Source organism: Salvia splendens, chromosome 22 (genome assembly GCF_004379255.2).
Source record: "Salvia splendens isolate huo1 chromosome 22, SspV2, whole genome shotgun sequence".
Classification (NCBI taxonomy): domain Eukaryota; kingdom Viridiplantae; phylum Streptophyta; class Magnoliopsida; order Lamiales; family Lamiaceae; genus Salvia; species Salvia splendens.
The window spans coordinates 22,539,385-22,554,623 of NC_056053.1; the positions used below are offsets into that span (position 1 = coordinate 22,539,385).

Here is a 15,239-nt window from a genome sequence, read left to right on the forward strand (position 1 = left end):
TTTCAAACTAGGGAACTTTCCAATTCTTCGTGATATGCTAAATTAACCAATTAATTTTCATGTGTTATTGAATTCTGCACTTTGATGGCTGGATTGGAAGAGTTGAAGAAGAAGCTCGTGCCACTCTTTGATGCAGAGAAAGGGTTTCCATCTGGGTCAACAATCGACCCTTTCGATTCTTACATGGTATAAAAATCAAATCTTTATTGTCCAATTTAATTCGCTTTTTTGATGCTATTGTGCATAATTTCACATGCCAATTACCACATTAGTTTCTTGAAATTTTTGCAATTTAATATGTGGAACAGTGAATCTACTGAGTAAGAGCGTCCACTATAATGTGGACGCGGCGGACGCGGGGCGCCTTATAGTGGCGGAGTTGTCCGCCCCGGCGGCGGACGCGGCGAGGGGGGAGGGAGGCGGCGGATGCGGGATAGCCGCGTGCGGGGCGAGGACGCGGCTGAGGGTGGCAGAGAGAGAAGGAGTGGGGCTATAGCCGCGGCTGTCTATTGCAGTAGCCGCGGCTGACGCGGCGGCGCGGCGGTTTGAGAAGGGGGGCGGCGGTGGGAGGGGGTTGTCCGCCCCCTATAGTGGACACCCTAAATCATACAATTTCTACAACATCAATGAGCTGGGGTTGCAGAAATGCAGCTCATCTTCTTCCCCTTCAGCATTTTTCTGTTGATTGTAACACCCCCACTTTTGCTACCCTTTTATTGTGTTCTTGAAAGGATCATTGTTTGTGCACTTGAAAATTTTTCGACCTTGTTTCTTTTATCGAGAGAAGAATTTTACTTTTGGGCCTAAACCATTATTCTTTCCTAACCCAATTCTCTTTCTTACTTAAAGAGGAACTTCATTTTAAGCCCAACTCATCTTTTTGCCCACTTTCAATCTACAGCCCAATCACTACTGAACGCCACTTTTCATTTAACAATTTCTATTCCACAAAATCCGACTTGGAATCGGTACCCAATATATTCAAATCTCTCCAGTTTCCATCAAATCGGTTTTACATGTATATATCTCCCCCATGATTCCACACGTTTGTTTCTCACGCGATTTTCACAACTATAATCGGTTTTACATATATATCTCCCCGATGGGTTTCGGGCCATCACGGCGGTGGGAAAACGGCGGACAGCGGCTGTTCGGTGGAGGTGACTTTGCAGAGGAAAGACGACGGACAGCACGGGGCTGTTCGGTGGCGTTGGGCTGTCGCAACAGCAGCCGTGACTCACGACGGCGCTGCAATGCGAGAGAGAAAAGAATGGAAACCGGAGGACGGCGAGAGACAGAGACATCGGGAGTTTGAGGGTGAGACGACGGCGACGATGATGACGGAGCGAACAGAGAGAGAAATACGTCGGCGGTGTCGATCCTGCACCACAATTGGACAGCAGCACGACGGCGGAGAGAAAAGATGGAGAGACGGAAGGAGAAAGCAGCGGCGATGCGACGTCGACTGCACTGTGACAGCAACGACGTTGCGTTCTGACCGACGGAGGAGCTGCGAACTAAGGGGGCGAGACAGCGATGGCGATCCCGGCGGCGGCGCTAATGGAACAAAACGGGAGAGAGAGAACGGAGAGCGAACCGGGGATGGAGGCGGTTTTGGATTGGAGAAAAGAGAGGATTGCGAGGCGAAGGTCTTCAGCTTTAGATAAGGGATGATGTTGAAGAATTTGACAGAGATGAGAGGCGGAGAACACGATCGAGAAGCAGAGAGGGAAGGTAGTTGTTGCTAAAACTTTGGGAAAAGAGAAGTCCCGATTATGGAGAGCATGGGGTTGGGCTGTATTATTCTTTGGCCCAAGGAATTGATTCAAGTGATTTGCAAGTATTGGGCTGGTTGGTTTTGTTAATTCTATTTTGGTTTGGGTTTGCAGTCGTGGGCATGAAAATTTGTTGGGCAGATATGGAAAAAAAAATAAAATGGGGCAGGAGCTAGTTTGTTTTGGGCAAGGAAAATATGTCTTGGCCGTATTAAATAAAGAGGAATAGGGGGATGGACTCATGGAAGGATTTCTCCGCGGATAAAACTGAAGTCGAAGTAAGGAATTCAAATTCAGAAAAATTAAACGATCGAGGTGGGCTTTCTAACTAAGTATTTTGTGGGCTTTCGAACTAAAGTTTTACTGTGGGCTTTCGAACTAAATACTTTCAAGAGCTTTAGTTTTAATATATTGATTCGAGCATCATTTTATGTGACGAAATTTCTTTTAACTGAGATTGCAAGTATTATTGATTTTATTCGATGATGATGTGATTTATGTGCTTAAAGTGAAATGATTAAAGTGAAAGTGATGTTATGTGATATATGTGTTGATTTATCGAGTGATTTGTGAATTGCTTGGCTTTGTTGATGTGATGTGAATTGATTATCGACCTTGACAGAAAAGTGATTTATGCTTCAAATACGTTTTTGAGGAAAATAAAGTTTGCAAGGGAATGTCATGCCATGCTTTTGTTTGAGAAATGTCTATCTGTTTGTTTAGCAAGGGAGTTGTCCCTACTAGACCTATTGAAATTGAATTCGGGTCTGACTAGGAAGTGAGTTCCTACTCAGGCTAGTGTACACCACGTAGATCGTGCGCTATCTCTTCGAGTTGGCCGTTCTAGTGACTTTGAATGTGGCCGCATTCCTTGTCATGTATGTTGAGATTGTTGAGATGATGTTGTTGAGGTTGTTGAGATGATGATGTTGATGATTGCTTAGTGGAGAGTGAGTCCCTACTATGAGTTTAATCGAATTCGGGTCCTAGCAAGGGTGCGTCCCTGCTTGGGCTAGTGTACACGATGAGGACTGTGAGTCATCGAACGGGTTGGCCGGTTTTCGTGCTCGTGGAAAGTGGGCCCTCTTACACGGCACCCTAAAGAACAGATATGACAGTTTCTTAAATGAGTCAAGGAGAAATGGTTGTGTTTTGAAATGATGAGGAAAAAAGATTTGAGGATGAGTTGAAAGTTTGTGTTTGAGATATTTTTAGTGTCTCGGGCCTTTTCAAGTTAAATCCCCGAGGTCACTCAATGGTGGCATGATATAACTGTTTTTATAAAATTGTTTTGGCATTTGTCCACTGAGTGCATCAAGTACTCAGCTCTGCATATGTTTTCCCTATGTGCAGGTTGAGCGGTGACGAGCGTGGTGGGTGTTGAGCATAAAAGTGAAGAATGTCTATTAAATGTCTAGAATATGTTGTGTCTTCATACATAGCATTATTCTACTCTCGAAAAGCTTCCGCTGAATGTTGTTCCTTTTGAATTTATGTATTGTTGAGATATAATCCCTTTGAGTTGTCAATTGTTGAGATGATACTCTGATTTTTATTCAAGCTAGTCCCATTTGTTTCGAGCTATGGTCGAGTTGTGTTGTTTCCCCCTTTCTTCCCCGCTTCTTTAATCCTCCCCTAGTCGCGATCAACCGTGTTTTCTATCCTTAGAAAATGCGGGCGTGACAGATGATGGGGAGAAGACATACAGGTGTGTTTCTCATGAGATGAGGGTTTTCGGGTCCATCGGCAGCGGTGCCAGCAGTGTTGTACAGAGGGCAATTCATATCCCCAATCACCGGATCATTGCCCTAAAGAAAATCAACATTTTTGAGAAGGTGGGGTTGAAGCTTATGCTGTTTTGTTTGGTTGTGGTGAAGCTTGAAATTTATGTAGAAGGCCTGATCTAGGGATTGCTTCGTCGTTCATAAGTGAATGTAGGTGATTAATATGTTAAACTGTCACTGAGCTTAGTATTGCATATGAATTGGGATTAAGTTGAGTGGTGTAATCCACATTTTGCCTTTTCCAGAGGCTGACCTAGTTTATTTGGATTAGATGTTGTTTTGATGGTATTTCTTTTTGTTTGTCGGATTTTCTAGGCTATAGATGCAATAAGATATATTGATTTGACCTTGTAGTAGTGAAGGGTTGAATGTCCTGCGTTTTCATTCTTGATAAATATTTACATATGCATATCAGGAGAAAAGGCAACAGCTTCTTACCGAGATAAGGACCTTGTGTGAGGCGCCTTGCTATGAAAGTCTGGTCCAATTTTATGGTGCATTCTATACTCCTGACTCTGGAAAGATAAGTATAGCTTTGGAATACATGGATGGTGGATCTTTGGCTGATATCCTTCGTATACGCAAGACTGTACCCGAACCAGTTCTTTCCATCATGGTGCAGAAACTCTTGCTTGTAAGCGGCTTATTCTATTTCAGCTTCTCCTTATGATCAGAGTACTTGATTTTCACAACTCTTCTTTATATTGGAAGGGGCTGAGTTACTTGCATGGAGTTAGGCACTTGGTTCATAGAGATATTAAACCTGCAAATTTGCTTGTAAATCTCAAAGGGGAACCGAAGATTACAGATTTTGGTATCAGTGCTGGCTTAGAGGATTCGATGGCCATGGTTAGTGGTTGTAAATTAACCATTTAGAATAATTAGCATGACACTGTTTCAAACTTGTAGCTATTTCTTGCTGCTAACTACAGTTGCTGCTTTCCAGTGTGCAACTTTTGTTGGAACTGTTACATACATGTCTCCTGAGAGGATTAGAAATGAAAACTACTCGTACCCTGCTGATATTTGGAGCCTTGGGCTTGCACTATTCGAATGTGCTACTGGTGAATTTCCTTACAGTGCTAACGAAGGGCCAGTTAATCTTATGTTGCAGGTAAGCATTGACTAGAAAGTAACGTTGTTGGAGCGTACTCATATTTTAAATCTCCATTCATTTTGTTTCTACCGTGCACGAAAGAAATTGCTTTTGTGATTAGTTACCCTTGTACTGTGACTGGATCACAAGTACTGAATGAAATTTGAATAGTAAGAATGATTTGAAAAGAATAAACTATGGATCTCTGTGATGCTTTCTTATCATTTTTTGAATGTCCTTTTACATAGTCTAAACATGTTTATTCGTTATATTTGTCATGATGGAATGGAATAAGTCAATAAAAAGTTGATTCCCACTTTTTATATCATTCTGACTGAATTATTTTGTTATGTCTCTGTCTACCATGTTAATTGGCATATGAAGATTTTGGACGATCCATCTCCTTCACTTATGGATAAGGGTTTTTCTCCCGAGTTATGTTCATTTATTGACGATTGCCTCGAGAAAGATCCAGTGGCAAGGCCAACTGCTGAGAAGGTTAGCATGAGAAGGTTACTTTTTCGCTGTTGTCTGAAGTAAAATTTCTTGGTAGCTTGATTGATATCTCTGTTTACCTTGCTTTGCCAGTCTCATAGATGACTAAATAGCACAAATTTTTTCGAAGTGTTGTGTCATGAATATCTTTATTATTACTTTCTCCCATTTTGACATTTTTGCGTGTTGTACAGCTACTTTCGCATCCATTTGTCACGAAGTATGCAGAGACTGGAGTGAACTTGGAAGAGTTTGTCCAAAGTATATTTGACCCAACGCAGAGGATGAAGGAACTAGCAGATGTGAGTTGATATATCTGACTGCTATATCTATATCACGAAAATTGCATGTTAAAAATAAATTTCTAAAATCTTTCTAACTTCTGACGTTTTCTTATTGACTTGTGTACCTTAATCAGATGCTGGCAATACATTATTACTTACTTTTCGACGGCTCTGATGATCTTTGGCATCACATGAAGACTTTATATGAAGGGCATTCAGTTTTCAGGTACTCTACATTTTGGTTAATTTTTCTATGTTGTAGACGAAACGTGTAACTTGTACACCTTTCCATTTTCCAAGTGAATACGATCCATTTATTCGTTTAACTCTAGTCAGGAGCAATAGAATGACTTTTGTTGACAAACTAAAGATAAAACAAACAGATAAAATTGTGGTTTTGTGGCATTCAACCTTTTAAATGAGGTTTGAGCCCTTTCTAAAGTGCTTAAGGAAATCATGATTTGCAGTTTTTGTGAGAAGGAATCTGTCGGGCCGGATGATATCTTTGCAACCTTGTCAAATATCCGCACGACACTGGCTGGTAAATGGCCTCCTCAGAAGCTTGTTCATGTCGTGGAGAAACTCCAGTGCCATGCACACGGCCAAAGCGGAATAGCTATCCGTGTGTCGGGGTCATTCATTGTTGGGAACCAGTTCTTGATATGTGGAGATGGTTTGCAAGTAGAGGGCATGCCAAATTTCAGAGACCTATCAATTGACATACCAAGCAAGCGTATGGGGACGTTCCGAGAGCAGTTCACTCTGGAAAGGTCGAGCTTCATAGGCCGCTACTTCATTGCAGCACAGGAGCTCTACATTGCTCAATAATTATCAATTGTTGCTACGGTCAGTTACACTCTGCAACTGTCTTGTATCTATTTATCAACACCAGCAAACAGTGGAGATATGTTTTGGTCACATTGAATCTGATCATCATTCATTTTGGCTTTCCCTTTGTAACTCTGTTGTATCCAATAGTTAAGAGATTATAGAGTTAACATATTTTTAGCAAAGATTATACTAGTATATCTTTTCTTTTTGGTACTTTATATATCAAGGCAAAGCCAAGAATGGAGGATGTTTCTCTCTTTTCCTGTTATCTAAGATTTTGAGATTTTTCGCCCAAGGGCATCAATCACCTTTACCCAAAAACAATTAATCCATCAGTCTATCTAGACATTTCTTTTAGACACGAGATTCAAAAAGTGGTGTCTACAATTTAGTAGCATGACGAACAGAAAAGATATATACACTTTGCCAATATTCAACTTGGCCTCAAAACCATGCATGAAACGAGGCAAAAAAGAGAAGGAAAGAAGGCCTCAGAGCTCAGCTACAGACTTGAAAAGGTATTATGTTTCTGTGCATTCAACAAAATTGAGAGGGGCTTATATCTTATTTCATCACATCCACGCTGCCCATCCGGGAAACATATGGCACAGGCGATCGGGATCAATGGCGTCTTGAACAAGTTGTTGAACCTAGAGCAGAGCAGAGCAGCACAGGGAATTCCACAGTATGTTAACATGAACTTTGAACAAAGCAAACCATCTTTACTTTGAAAGATACTGAGTTGAACAAGTACCTGGCCATGAACGCTTCTCATTTCACCGTCTTCGTATCCATCGAGCTTTTGTTTGACGCGCAACAGGGCCCTTGCTGCATCTTTGTTGCCTTCATATGCATCTTCTTCTGAATCTTCCAAGTCGGCATCTAAATTGTCATCTATATCCTATTAAGGGAAATAAAACAGCATCAGAAGCAATACATCCACATTTCAATACATAATTGGACCTCGTAATTCATGTTCTTCAATAGTTTTTTCATAGAGTGCCTTTTATTTTTACAGTAAATGGTGATTTTTTTGGCTTCTGCAATGGCTATATAGCATTCATAACTCTACAACTTAAACAAATCAAATATAATGATAATATACCTTTTGACGCTGCATAGCTTTCAGAGGTGATAGAGCCCACTTGTATAAAGGATCATGGATAAAAACCTGCATAGAATTTCCATGTTATAAAATACTAATAGTCGATAATACATTGCTTTATCATTAATAAAAATAGAAATAACATATATCCGGTGATTGTACCTCAATAATTGTCAGCAACGCTTCTTTGTTTGTACGCATGACAGAGAGAGTTTCCTCACAACATCTTCGGAAAACTCCCTCCACACCGGTTACACCCATGCCATCTATGATGTCCCTTGTCAACCTAAAAGGTACCTGGCAATGACAGTTGCAAATTAGTCGAGGCATAATACCAAGACATGAAAGAATGACAGAGGAAGAAAATGTGAACTCCAAAAACAGACTCTTTCGGGTGTTTTCAGCATCAGGCCTTGCTCAAATGCAACTCCTAAATCAATATGAACAACTTCAGCGGTAGCTTGATCGATCAAAATATTTGAGGAATGCCGATCCCCTAATCCTACAATGTAACCCACCTGTACACAAACGAACTAGACTTTTATTGCTATCAAAGATCAAAGATGAGCTTATTGAACTGCCATAACTCAACAAATAAATGCCAGATGTTTTTCTACATGTAAGAATAAACCTAATGTTATGACTTGCTTCAATAATAATTTTGAAAGAATATGATTACGCCAAAAACTAACCATTGAACTAGCTGCCACACTTCTGGTATATGCAAGTCTTTTCTCAAACCAATCTGCAGGATGTGAAAACCTTTCCAAAAAGAAGTAATGCATGGCTGGCCTACATTGCACGATAAGAAAGCCAAAGTTAGTCCCAACGTGTAAAAAATGGGTGTTTTGCGAAAACTCTTCGCACCTGAAATTATCGCACACTTCTTGGAATGCTTTGTGCTTGTTCGTTTCCTACAAAAAGTGACGTGATATATAGTTGAGTGCCAGCAATGGTTCGTATTAACTGCAGGCACTTTTATCTTGGAATATTGCAGGAGATGGTGAAAAGCATGTAAATTCAACTTTTTGTAATCTAAGGCAGTTTGTTTCCTGTTTTGGTTCTGTTTTAATGTTTTACAGAATATTATATAGATGTCAATTCAACTTTTGTTATACATTTTCTTTTTTAACTTTATCTTAATACTGAAAATAACCAAGCGCAATGAGGGTGATGAAATAGAACGGGCTTGGGTAATGTGACGAACATCACATTTAAACAATTTGTTGGGGATCGTCTACACTAGGTTAGGTCTTCTTTTAGTGGCACACAAATTACAATGGTAATTACCTTAGTTCCCTCGCATCAAACTCAAAGAAATTATATTTTCATTATGATAATTAGATCTCATCAGATAGGTACCAAAAGGAAAAAGATTCATCAAGAGAGAAGATTCAAAATGATCAATGGATACAAACATAAATGGATGAAACTACTGTAATAGAATGACACAAAACATACTGTAGCCATGCGCTGCCGGCATTCCATGAATGTCCAGTCTGCTACTCCATAGCAACCATGAGCACCTCCATTTCTGGAGCTGGAAACGGAACACCCAACATATTTAACATAAGATGAATCTCATTTTTGTACCGTTATCTACATGTAAAATAGTTATTATACTAACCTTCCAACAAGATAATCACCAAGAGGTAAAGTTCCATCTACCCATTCTAGAACTCCAGCACTCGGAGTAAAAGGTACAACCTGTCTTGCCAAAACAAAAAAAGAATTAGGAGTGCATGAAAAGACTCATGAATCATGATGCTTTAAGTATAAAAGAGGACTAGAACATTCTATACAAGGGCTACATAAGAAACTGAATACAACATATTTTACAAACTACATACAGTGTTACACTTCCCAGAAGCATAGAGAATAGAAAAGGAGTTAGAGAAGTAATAGATTGAGAGGAATGGAATAATACAATTTATTAGAGGACTAGAATGAAGAAATTTAACCAAGCTGCTACAGAATCTCTGCAGTTAGATGACAAAATTTCATATATATCTTCTTTTACAATATTATGAAATTTAATCATTCAACTGCTGATCCATCTCATGTAGGGTGTATCTGCTGCAAAAGAGGACCTCACACAACTAAACAACCAATTTTTTTGTTCAAGATGGCACTCTACCTTGTACGTACGAATACTCAGTTTCCTCCTCCACGTGTCCCGATTATTCTGCAAAAAAGTGTTTACTAAACCGAAAAACTGTTCCATCACCTACAGGAAGTTATAAGAATTTTGTGAGAGGGATTCAATCTACTAATTCTCAGTCTAATAACTGAAGATAAAGAGGAAATTTACAAGAGAACATTTCAATTAGCTTCCATAAAAACAGGCAAAGTATGAGTCCAAGCTGTGATTTTGGATAGATGTCATATTGCTTCTTAATCAGATTATCAGAAACTCTATGTTATAGCAAGATAATGCGTCTTAATGGATACGGGTTATATGCATTAAATAAGACTTCCCCAGAAAGAAACTACTCGGTCAATATGAAATATATAAACAACCTCAACCTCACACAGGTGATTGATTTCTGCTTTCGGTTCTTTTCGTGTCTGAGGCTAGAAACAAAGGGAGTATGTTTGGTGTAGAAGGTGCATTAAGACTGAAGGAGACATGTACACTGAAAACCAAAAGTTATCAAATGATGTGGCTTTCTGTTCACTAAATGGGTGTACAAACCGGTAAACTCACATAGTTGTCATAAATTAGATTCCTCAAGACCAGTGCACAGTACAAGAACAAAATTCTTTAGTATTGTCATTTTAAAGGAAAATAGGATCCGTAAGAGAAGGTGATCAGAATTCATACAGCATCTTGTCTGAGGTCATCATTGCCAGATTTTGCAAGTTGCCGGTATTTGTTTCCATCAGAACCTAAGCATTCCACCCTTTTAGGGGCATTTATACCATTCATTACGCTGCATGTTTGAATTACAAAACCAAAACACTCAGCAAAAACAGTAGCAGATTATTGATGATGAGAAGCTCATAGCATAAAGAGGTTACAGCTTTTGGATTTCATGCACGATAGCCAAATAAGTTAAAAGTGTAATTAATTTTGAATTTAGTTATCATCATTAAGAAAAATTACACTAGAAATTTAGAAATATATCTCACAACTCACAGAGATACTCCAAAAATGTGTAAGCACCATCACCCAATATTTTTGCACTTAGTCGAAAATCCAGGAAAATATAACACTTACGTTACTGAATCCACCAACCCTCTGAAGTGGGGAAAGAACCCTTCAGTATATTGACAAGTCCGGTCAACAGGAATATTAGAAGTCACAACAGGAACCTGAAGATGCATCCAGATATCTATGGTCATGTTACTGGTTTCAGTAATTTAATATATATAACCAACCAAGTGAAGAAAAGGAAGACGAGTGTTACGCGGACAAGTTCCCGAACGCTGCGTAGATCTCTTGGTAGAGGCACTCTTTTATTGGCATCCTGTTTAAAGATATGATATTAGTTCAACCGATTAAAAGAATATCTCATGAGTAGATGGAACAGATCAAAACAGCAGCACATGTTCACGGAAAGACGTAAACAAAAGGCTGTAAGAAAGAATATGACCAAACCACCACTTAATTACCTCCCTCTTCGTTTCCATTTCTGCAAGTTTAATATATATCTCCACCATTTGCTTCATCTAAATAATAAAACAAACTCAATGAAAAGATGAAAGAATTTAAGGTATGCATAGATAACAAAAAAGACCAATGAAAGCTGTACTTGTATGATGGTAGCCCCATGGTAAGATGATAGCTCTTTCAAGAGATCTTCTGCAGCAATTTTCTTATCAACATCGACCACAAACGAGTTTCTACTACGCTGCTTGTCCTTTATGCGGTCGCCATTTGCCAAGGCCAGCAGCTAATAAGAAGAAGAAGAAGAAAAAGAAAGCATACAATAAGTCTTAATTTTAGAATGCAGACACGAGGGCATAGCTTTCATGACTTCTTAAACTTCTGCAAACCGCACATAAGTAGTAAAAAAGGCATGTAGGTAAAATAGTAAACTAATCACAAAATAAAAATGTCTAAGGATTGGAGCAAATGTTAACCAAAACATGGAAATTGCAATTGCTGATGACCTTTACCAGTACAACATAAGCTTAATACCTGAAATATTGTGTGATAAGGATGGTCGATGGAAATTTTCTTCACAAGAGAAAGCAATGCAAACTGCAGTAGCCAACAATCATGGGGCAAGAAGGTAAAACAGAAGATTTTGAGTAATGATACAGCTAAAATAAAGTACATTATAGAGAAATAACCTGAAAGTTAGTAGGTCCAAGAGAGTCTTTTGTGCCACCTATCCTTGATGCAATTTGGTATACCAATAGTACGAACTTATAAGATTGCACCTAGATAAATATGCATCACACATGCAGAAGATCAATAAATACTCCTTCCGTTTCCTAAAAATAGGAACTTTGGAAACGGCATAGGTTTTAATGCAAAATTGGTAAAGTAAGAAAGAGGAAAAGAAAAAAATGGATAAAGTAAGAAAGATGAAGAGGAGTACAGAAATTAGTGTTAGTGGATTGTAGGGTCCATTTCCTAAAATATAGAGTTTCTTGTTTTAGAAAACGGACCAAAAAGGAAAGAATTTCTATTTTTAGGAAACGGAGGGAGCATAAATTATGGGCAGACATAATTTGATTATTTGCCCCCATAATTAGTGAACATTTGAATGATAAAATAATATAATTATATTTTATAAAACTAATTTACCTCCTTAATAGTGCTAAGCATGCTATCCACAACCATCTGCCGATTAGAAAGACTGAACCATAGCGAAACGAGTCGAAATACCTAAAAGTACACAAGCATGAATCAAACAGGATAAAAGCCAGTTCCAGCACCTCAGAGAAAATGATAATGCTTGCATTTACATATTGGCAGTCAATTTTGTATCCATATTCAATGCTCTCATAGAAGACATGGTCTAAGCATAACACCAAAAAGTGGGACATTCACAGGAAAGTGATTGAATTAGGGTGGGGTATGGATATAACATACATATACATAAGACAATTCAAATGCTGTTCATATATAACTATAACATTTGCCATTACATACCACATGAGATATCATAAAAAAAAAGAATATCATAAAAAAGAATATCGACAATTGAATTCATATTTACCGCTCGGACATCATATTTCTCGCCAACGACTAAGCAACGTTTGTATCCTTCTAGAGCTGTAGACAGAAAGTTGTCTCTGTCTTCCTGGGAGCCAAAGGTTAAACACTTAAATAATACGATAAAACTCAGCCCCGTGAACCACAATGAGCTTCATCTCATTCAATTTGCAAAACATACTTGTTTCATAAATAAATATGGAGATTAATTTTCCAGTACTAAGCAACATACAATGCTACATATCACGAACAAAATAAGAAAGAAGGTTTAAACTAATTTTGAAGACTCAGTAGAGTCTCTTTTATAACAATGATTTCAAGTCGTTAAACAAATAATAAGCATGTTTCAATAAAGTAGGACATGCTTATTTCAGTTTGACACAATCTAAAGGCTAAAACTGATAAACTCAATAGGATCTTCTCGACTTTCATATCAATAACTAACAAGAATATACCATTAGACATCTTAAAGGCCATGCCAGATTGATCATCAAAGAGTATACCTGTAACTTCACTTCTTCTTCTCTGTCCATAGCAAGTTGCTTTTGGAGCTCTTGTATTTTTAGTGTATAATCAGTTTTGTCTCCCTATTATCCACATAGAAAACCATATCAAGTTAGCTTATCTCTCCGTTCAGCTACTGCACTCCTTTTACTTATTTTTCTGTGTGGGATGAGAGGGAGTTGAGGGCATGAGGTTTCATCACAAAAGCAAATTGGGTTGAATATATAAATGTGAATACTAGTGCTGGTGAATAATGCACAGTGCAGGTGAACAATCTTAAAGGAGAGAGGGTAAAAGCATTTACCTTTGCTGCACTCCTGAATCGCTTGATTAATGCTTCCAGCTCCTTCTTCTGCAAGTAACAAATGTTTTTTATAGTTGCAATTAACCAATGAACTTTATGACCACCATCTTCGACAAACTTCTCCATTTCTCTTTTTGCAATCTACTATTTAGTATTTAAAAAATATACCTTGTGTTTCCGTAATCGCAATGCTACTTGCCACTCATTAGAGCTGAGTCTTTCTTCATGACTACGAAAAAGGGCGTCTGCATAATGTGCAAGATGAAAATGCATTTGGTTTCTTTTCTCAACGGACAATTTGTCTGCAGACTCGTAATCTTCAGCTAGATTTACAGCATGCTTCAGGTACTTCTCTAATACAGTCCTCGAGCTGCATCAACATCAGAAGATCAGGACGAGTCTCAATGATCCATGAACACTGAAGGAAAGATATATACAGATGTTATATGCTCAAAGAATCCAGTTTGGCAACAAGAAAAACCCAAGGAGTCACAGATAAATATCATTTCTTGTGCCATCTCAGACACTTCACGAGATTGCAAAGCCAAAGCCTAGTATTTCAGTGCAGGATATTTACTAATCACAAAACCAGGAGCCATATAGTTTGATAAGATAATTGTCATCCCCCCTGCTGATTAAATAGTCAATGCTAACAATCATTAATGTCTCTAATGATGAATGACATATAAGAGAAGAAAATAACATGTTTTTTGACTTTGTTATTTCATGTCATTCTGTCAAACTACAACTAGCAGATCTTATACGGAGTAGTTGTTTTTCCAGACTAGTATATGAAAATATTAGGCAAGGTTTATACAACAAAACCTTAGAGGCTCATCATCACATGATGCTAACTATATAATGGACAATATATTGACATATTACTAACTTGCTTGATCGAGTCTCGGCCAGCCATTTTCCAACTAAGCGAAATACATCTGCAGCTTCTTCATTTAACTGGTGGTTTTGTGAAATATAGTCTGCAAGGTTGATCGCCAGCTCATGCTTCCCCTGAGCCCGGAGAAGCTTAGCTTCTTCTAGCTTTTAAAATAAAGATCACACATGTTAGGACCCGAAAAAGATGAGAAGTTAAAATTTGACAGAGTGGTGACATAGTTTATTTTCCAATTTTCTTAATCATGTGAATTAAGAAACAGAACTACCTAACTAAAAATCTTTCTTGTCCTTAGAGAATAAATCATGTTCAACACCAATGCCTTTCAAGCTTATATTGAGACTGAAATAACGTCAAAATTTTCTTCTTAACAGAGCCTAAGGACACTCAAATGGATTGAAGCCAGCAAGAGTATAAATTTGTAGTAATTTTTCCTTATGAATGAACATTAATGTATGATGCCAAAGAAAGCTCTAGAATGCCATAATCATTCTGTATCAGCAATTCAGCATTGGAAGCAAACCTAGAGGCCTACATGGTTTCATAAGTATGAGAAGATGAAAAGCAAGTTTATACCCTTCCAAGCCAGTACAAATTAGAATATTCTTCTCCCATTCCAGAGCAGAGGCACATAAGCTCATGCAAAGCTGCAGCAGCCTGAGAAATCCTAGAGCCCTGCAGGTGACAAAACAAGCTACTGACTTAGCAGGCTCTGCTCTGATCCATTCTGCTAAGTTTTAAGCGTTTCTAGAGTATACCTTACGAAGAACTGCAGCTGACTCCCGAAGATGATGGACTATACTATCCACAGAATTTAAAACCCGAAGCAAGATAGTCCTGAATGCGATGAACGGTTCTAACAAATTCATATGTAGGTCTGTCTGTTTCAGAACACACTTCCAGTTTTTATCGAGCCCTTGCAACTGTATATTCAAATTCAGAAGTTAGTGGATCTTACATAAAAAAATAACTTCTCCGACTTTATGTACTCCCGGA

At 38.4% G+C, this 15,239-nt stretch overlaps 2 protein-coding genes across 6 annotated transcripts in view; one reads left to right on the forward strand and one right to left on the reverse strand.

Annotated features, from left to right (window-relative positions):
• The first annotated feature begins 740 nt into the window (after window positions 1-740).
• Window positions 741-6,459, forward strand: LOC121787734 (mitogen-activated protein kinase kinase 3-like). 3 transcript variants are annotated; one of them, XM_042186562.1, is made up of 8 exons: window positions 741-2,090; window positions 3,975-4,193; window positions 4,271-4,408; window positions 4,506-4,673; window positions 5,040-5,153; window positions 5,345-5,452; window positions 5,569-5,660; window positions 5,902-6,459. In XM_042186562.1, exons 2-8 carry the CDS (start codon window positions 4,104-4,106, stop codon window positions 6,260-6,262), a joined length of 1,071 nt encoding a protein of 356 aa, XP_042042496.1. In that variant the 5' UTR covers window positions 741-2,090; window positions 3,975-4,103; the 3' UTR covers window positions 6,263-6,459. The 3 variants fall into 3 exon arrangements, with proteins under 3 accessions (XP_042042496.1, XP_042042495.1, XP_042042497.1); XM_042186561.1 differs by lacking the exon at window positions 741-2,090 and adding an exon at window positions 3,352-3,610; XM_042186563.1 differs by lacking the exon at window positions 741-2,090 and adding an exon at window positions 3,633-3,709.
• A 130-nt stretch (window positions 6,460-6,589) lies between these two features.
• Window positions 6,590-15,239, reverse strand: part of LOC121787730 (serine/threonine-protein kinase ATM-like) — a 30,605-nt gene continuing 21,955 nt past the window's right edge. For 2 of the 3 annotated variants that reach the window (XM_042186553.1, XM_042186554.1), the window contains 25 exons: window positions 15,002-15,166; window positions 14,820-14,918; window positions 14,238-14,389; window positions 13,517-13,718; window positions 13,349-13,396; window positions 13,044-13,127; window positions 12,545-12,628; window positions 12,130-12,210; window positions 11,670-11,759; window positions 11,515-11,577; window positions 11,126-11,266; window positions 10,986-11,042; window positions 10,781-10,840; window positions 10,591-10,685; window positions 10,195-10,303; window positions 9,508-9,597; window positions 8,998-9,077; window positions 8,832-8,910; window positions 8,238-8,284; window positions 8,063-8,162; window positions 7,757-7,888; window positions 7,533-7,667; window positions 7,371-7,436; window positions 7,020-7,166; window positions 6,590-6,915 (listed from right to left, as the gene is read on the reverse strand). In XM_042186553.1, the coding sequence (XP_042042487.1) occupies window positions 6,838-6,915; window positions 7,020-7,166; window positions 7,371-7,436; window positions 7,533-7,667; window positions 7,757-7,888; window positions 8,063-8,162; window positions 8,238-8,284; window positions 8,832-8,910; window positions 8,998-9,077; window positions 9,508-9,597; window positions 10,195-10,303; window positions 10,591-10,685; window positions 10,781-10,840; window positions 10,986-11,042; window positions 11,126-11,266; window positions 11,515-11,577; window positions 11,670-11,759; window positions 12,130-12,210; window positions 12,545-12,628; window positions 13,044-13,127; window positions 13,349-13,396; window positions 13,517-13,718; window positions 14,238-14,389; window positions 14,820-14,918; window positions 15,002-15,166 (2,484 nt within the window). In that variant the 3' untranslated portion in view covers window positions 6,590-6,837. Of the gene's footprint in view, window positions 6,916-7,019; window positions 7,167-7,370; window positions 7,437-7,532; window positions 7,668-7,756; window positions 7,889-8,062; window positions 8,163-8,237; window positions 8,285-8,831; window positions 8,911-8,997; window positions 9,078-9,507; window positions 9,598-10,194; window positions 10,304-10,590; window positions 10,686-10,780; window positions 10,841-10,985; window positions 11,043-11,125; window positions 11,267-11,514; window positions 11,578-11,669; window positions 11,760-12,129; window positions 12,211-12,544; window positions 12,629-13,043; window positions 13,128-13,348; window positions 13,397-13,516; window positions 13,719-14,237; window positions 14,390-14,819; window positions 14,919-15,001; window positions 15,167-15,239 lie in introns of those variants that run through there. The other variant, XR_006047529.1, reaches the window with a different exon arrangement.

Bases quoted from the DNA above. Each gene is read 5' to 3' on its own strand.
- LOC121787734 (XM_042186561.1), top strand. From the start codon at position 3,500: ATGAGGGTTTTCGGGTCCATCGGCAGCGGTGCCAGCAGTGTTGTACAG. The intron at 4,194-4,270 runs GTAAGCGGCTTA...TTATATTGGAAG, and splicing joins TGGTGCAGAAACTCTTGCTT to GGGCTGAGTTACTTGCATGG. The intron at 4,409-4,505 runs GTTAGTGGTTGT...GCTGCTTTCCAG, and splicing joins TAGAGGATTCGATGGCCATG to TGTGCAACTTTTGTTGGAAC.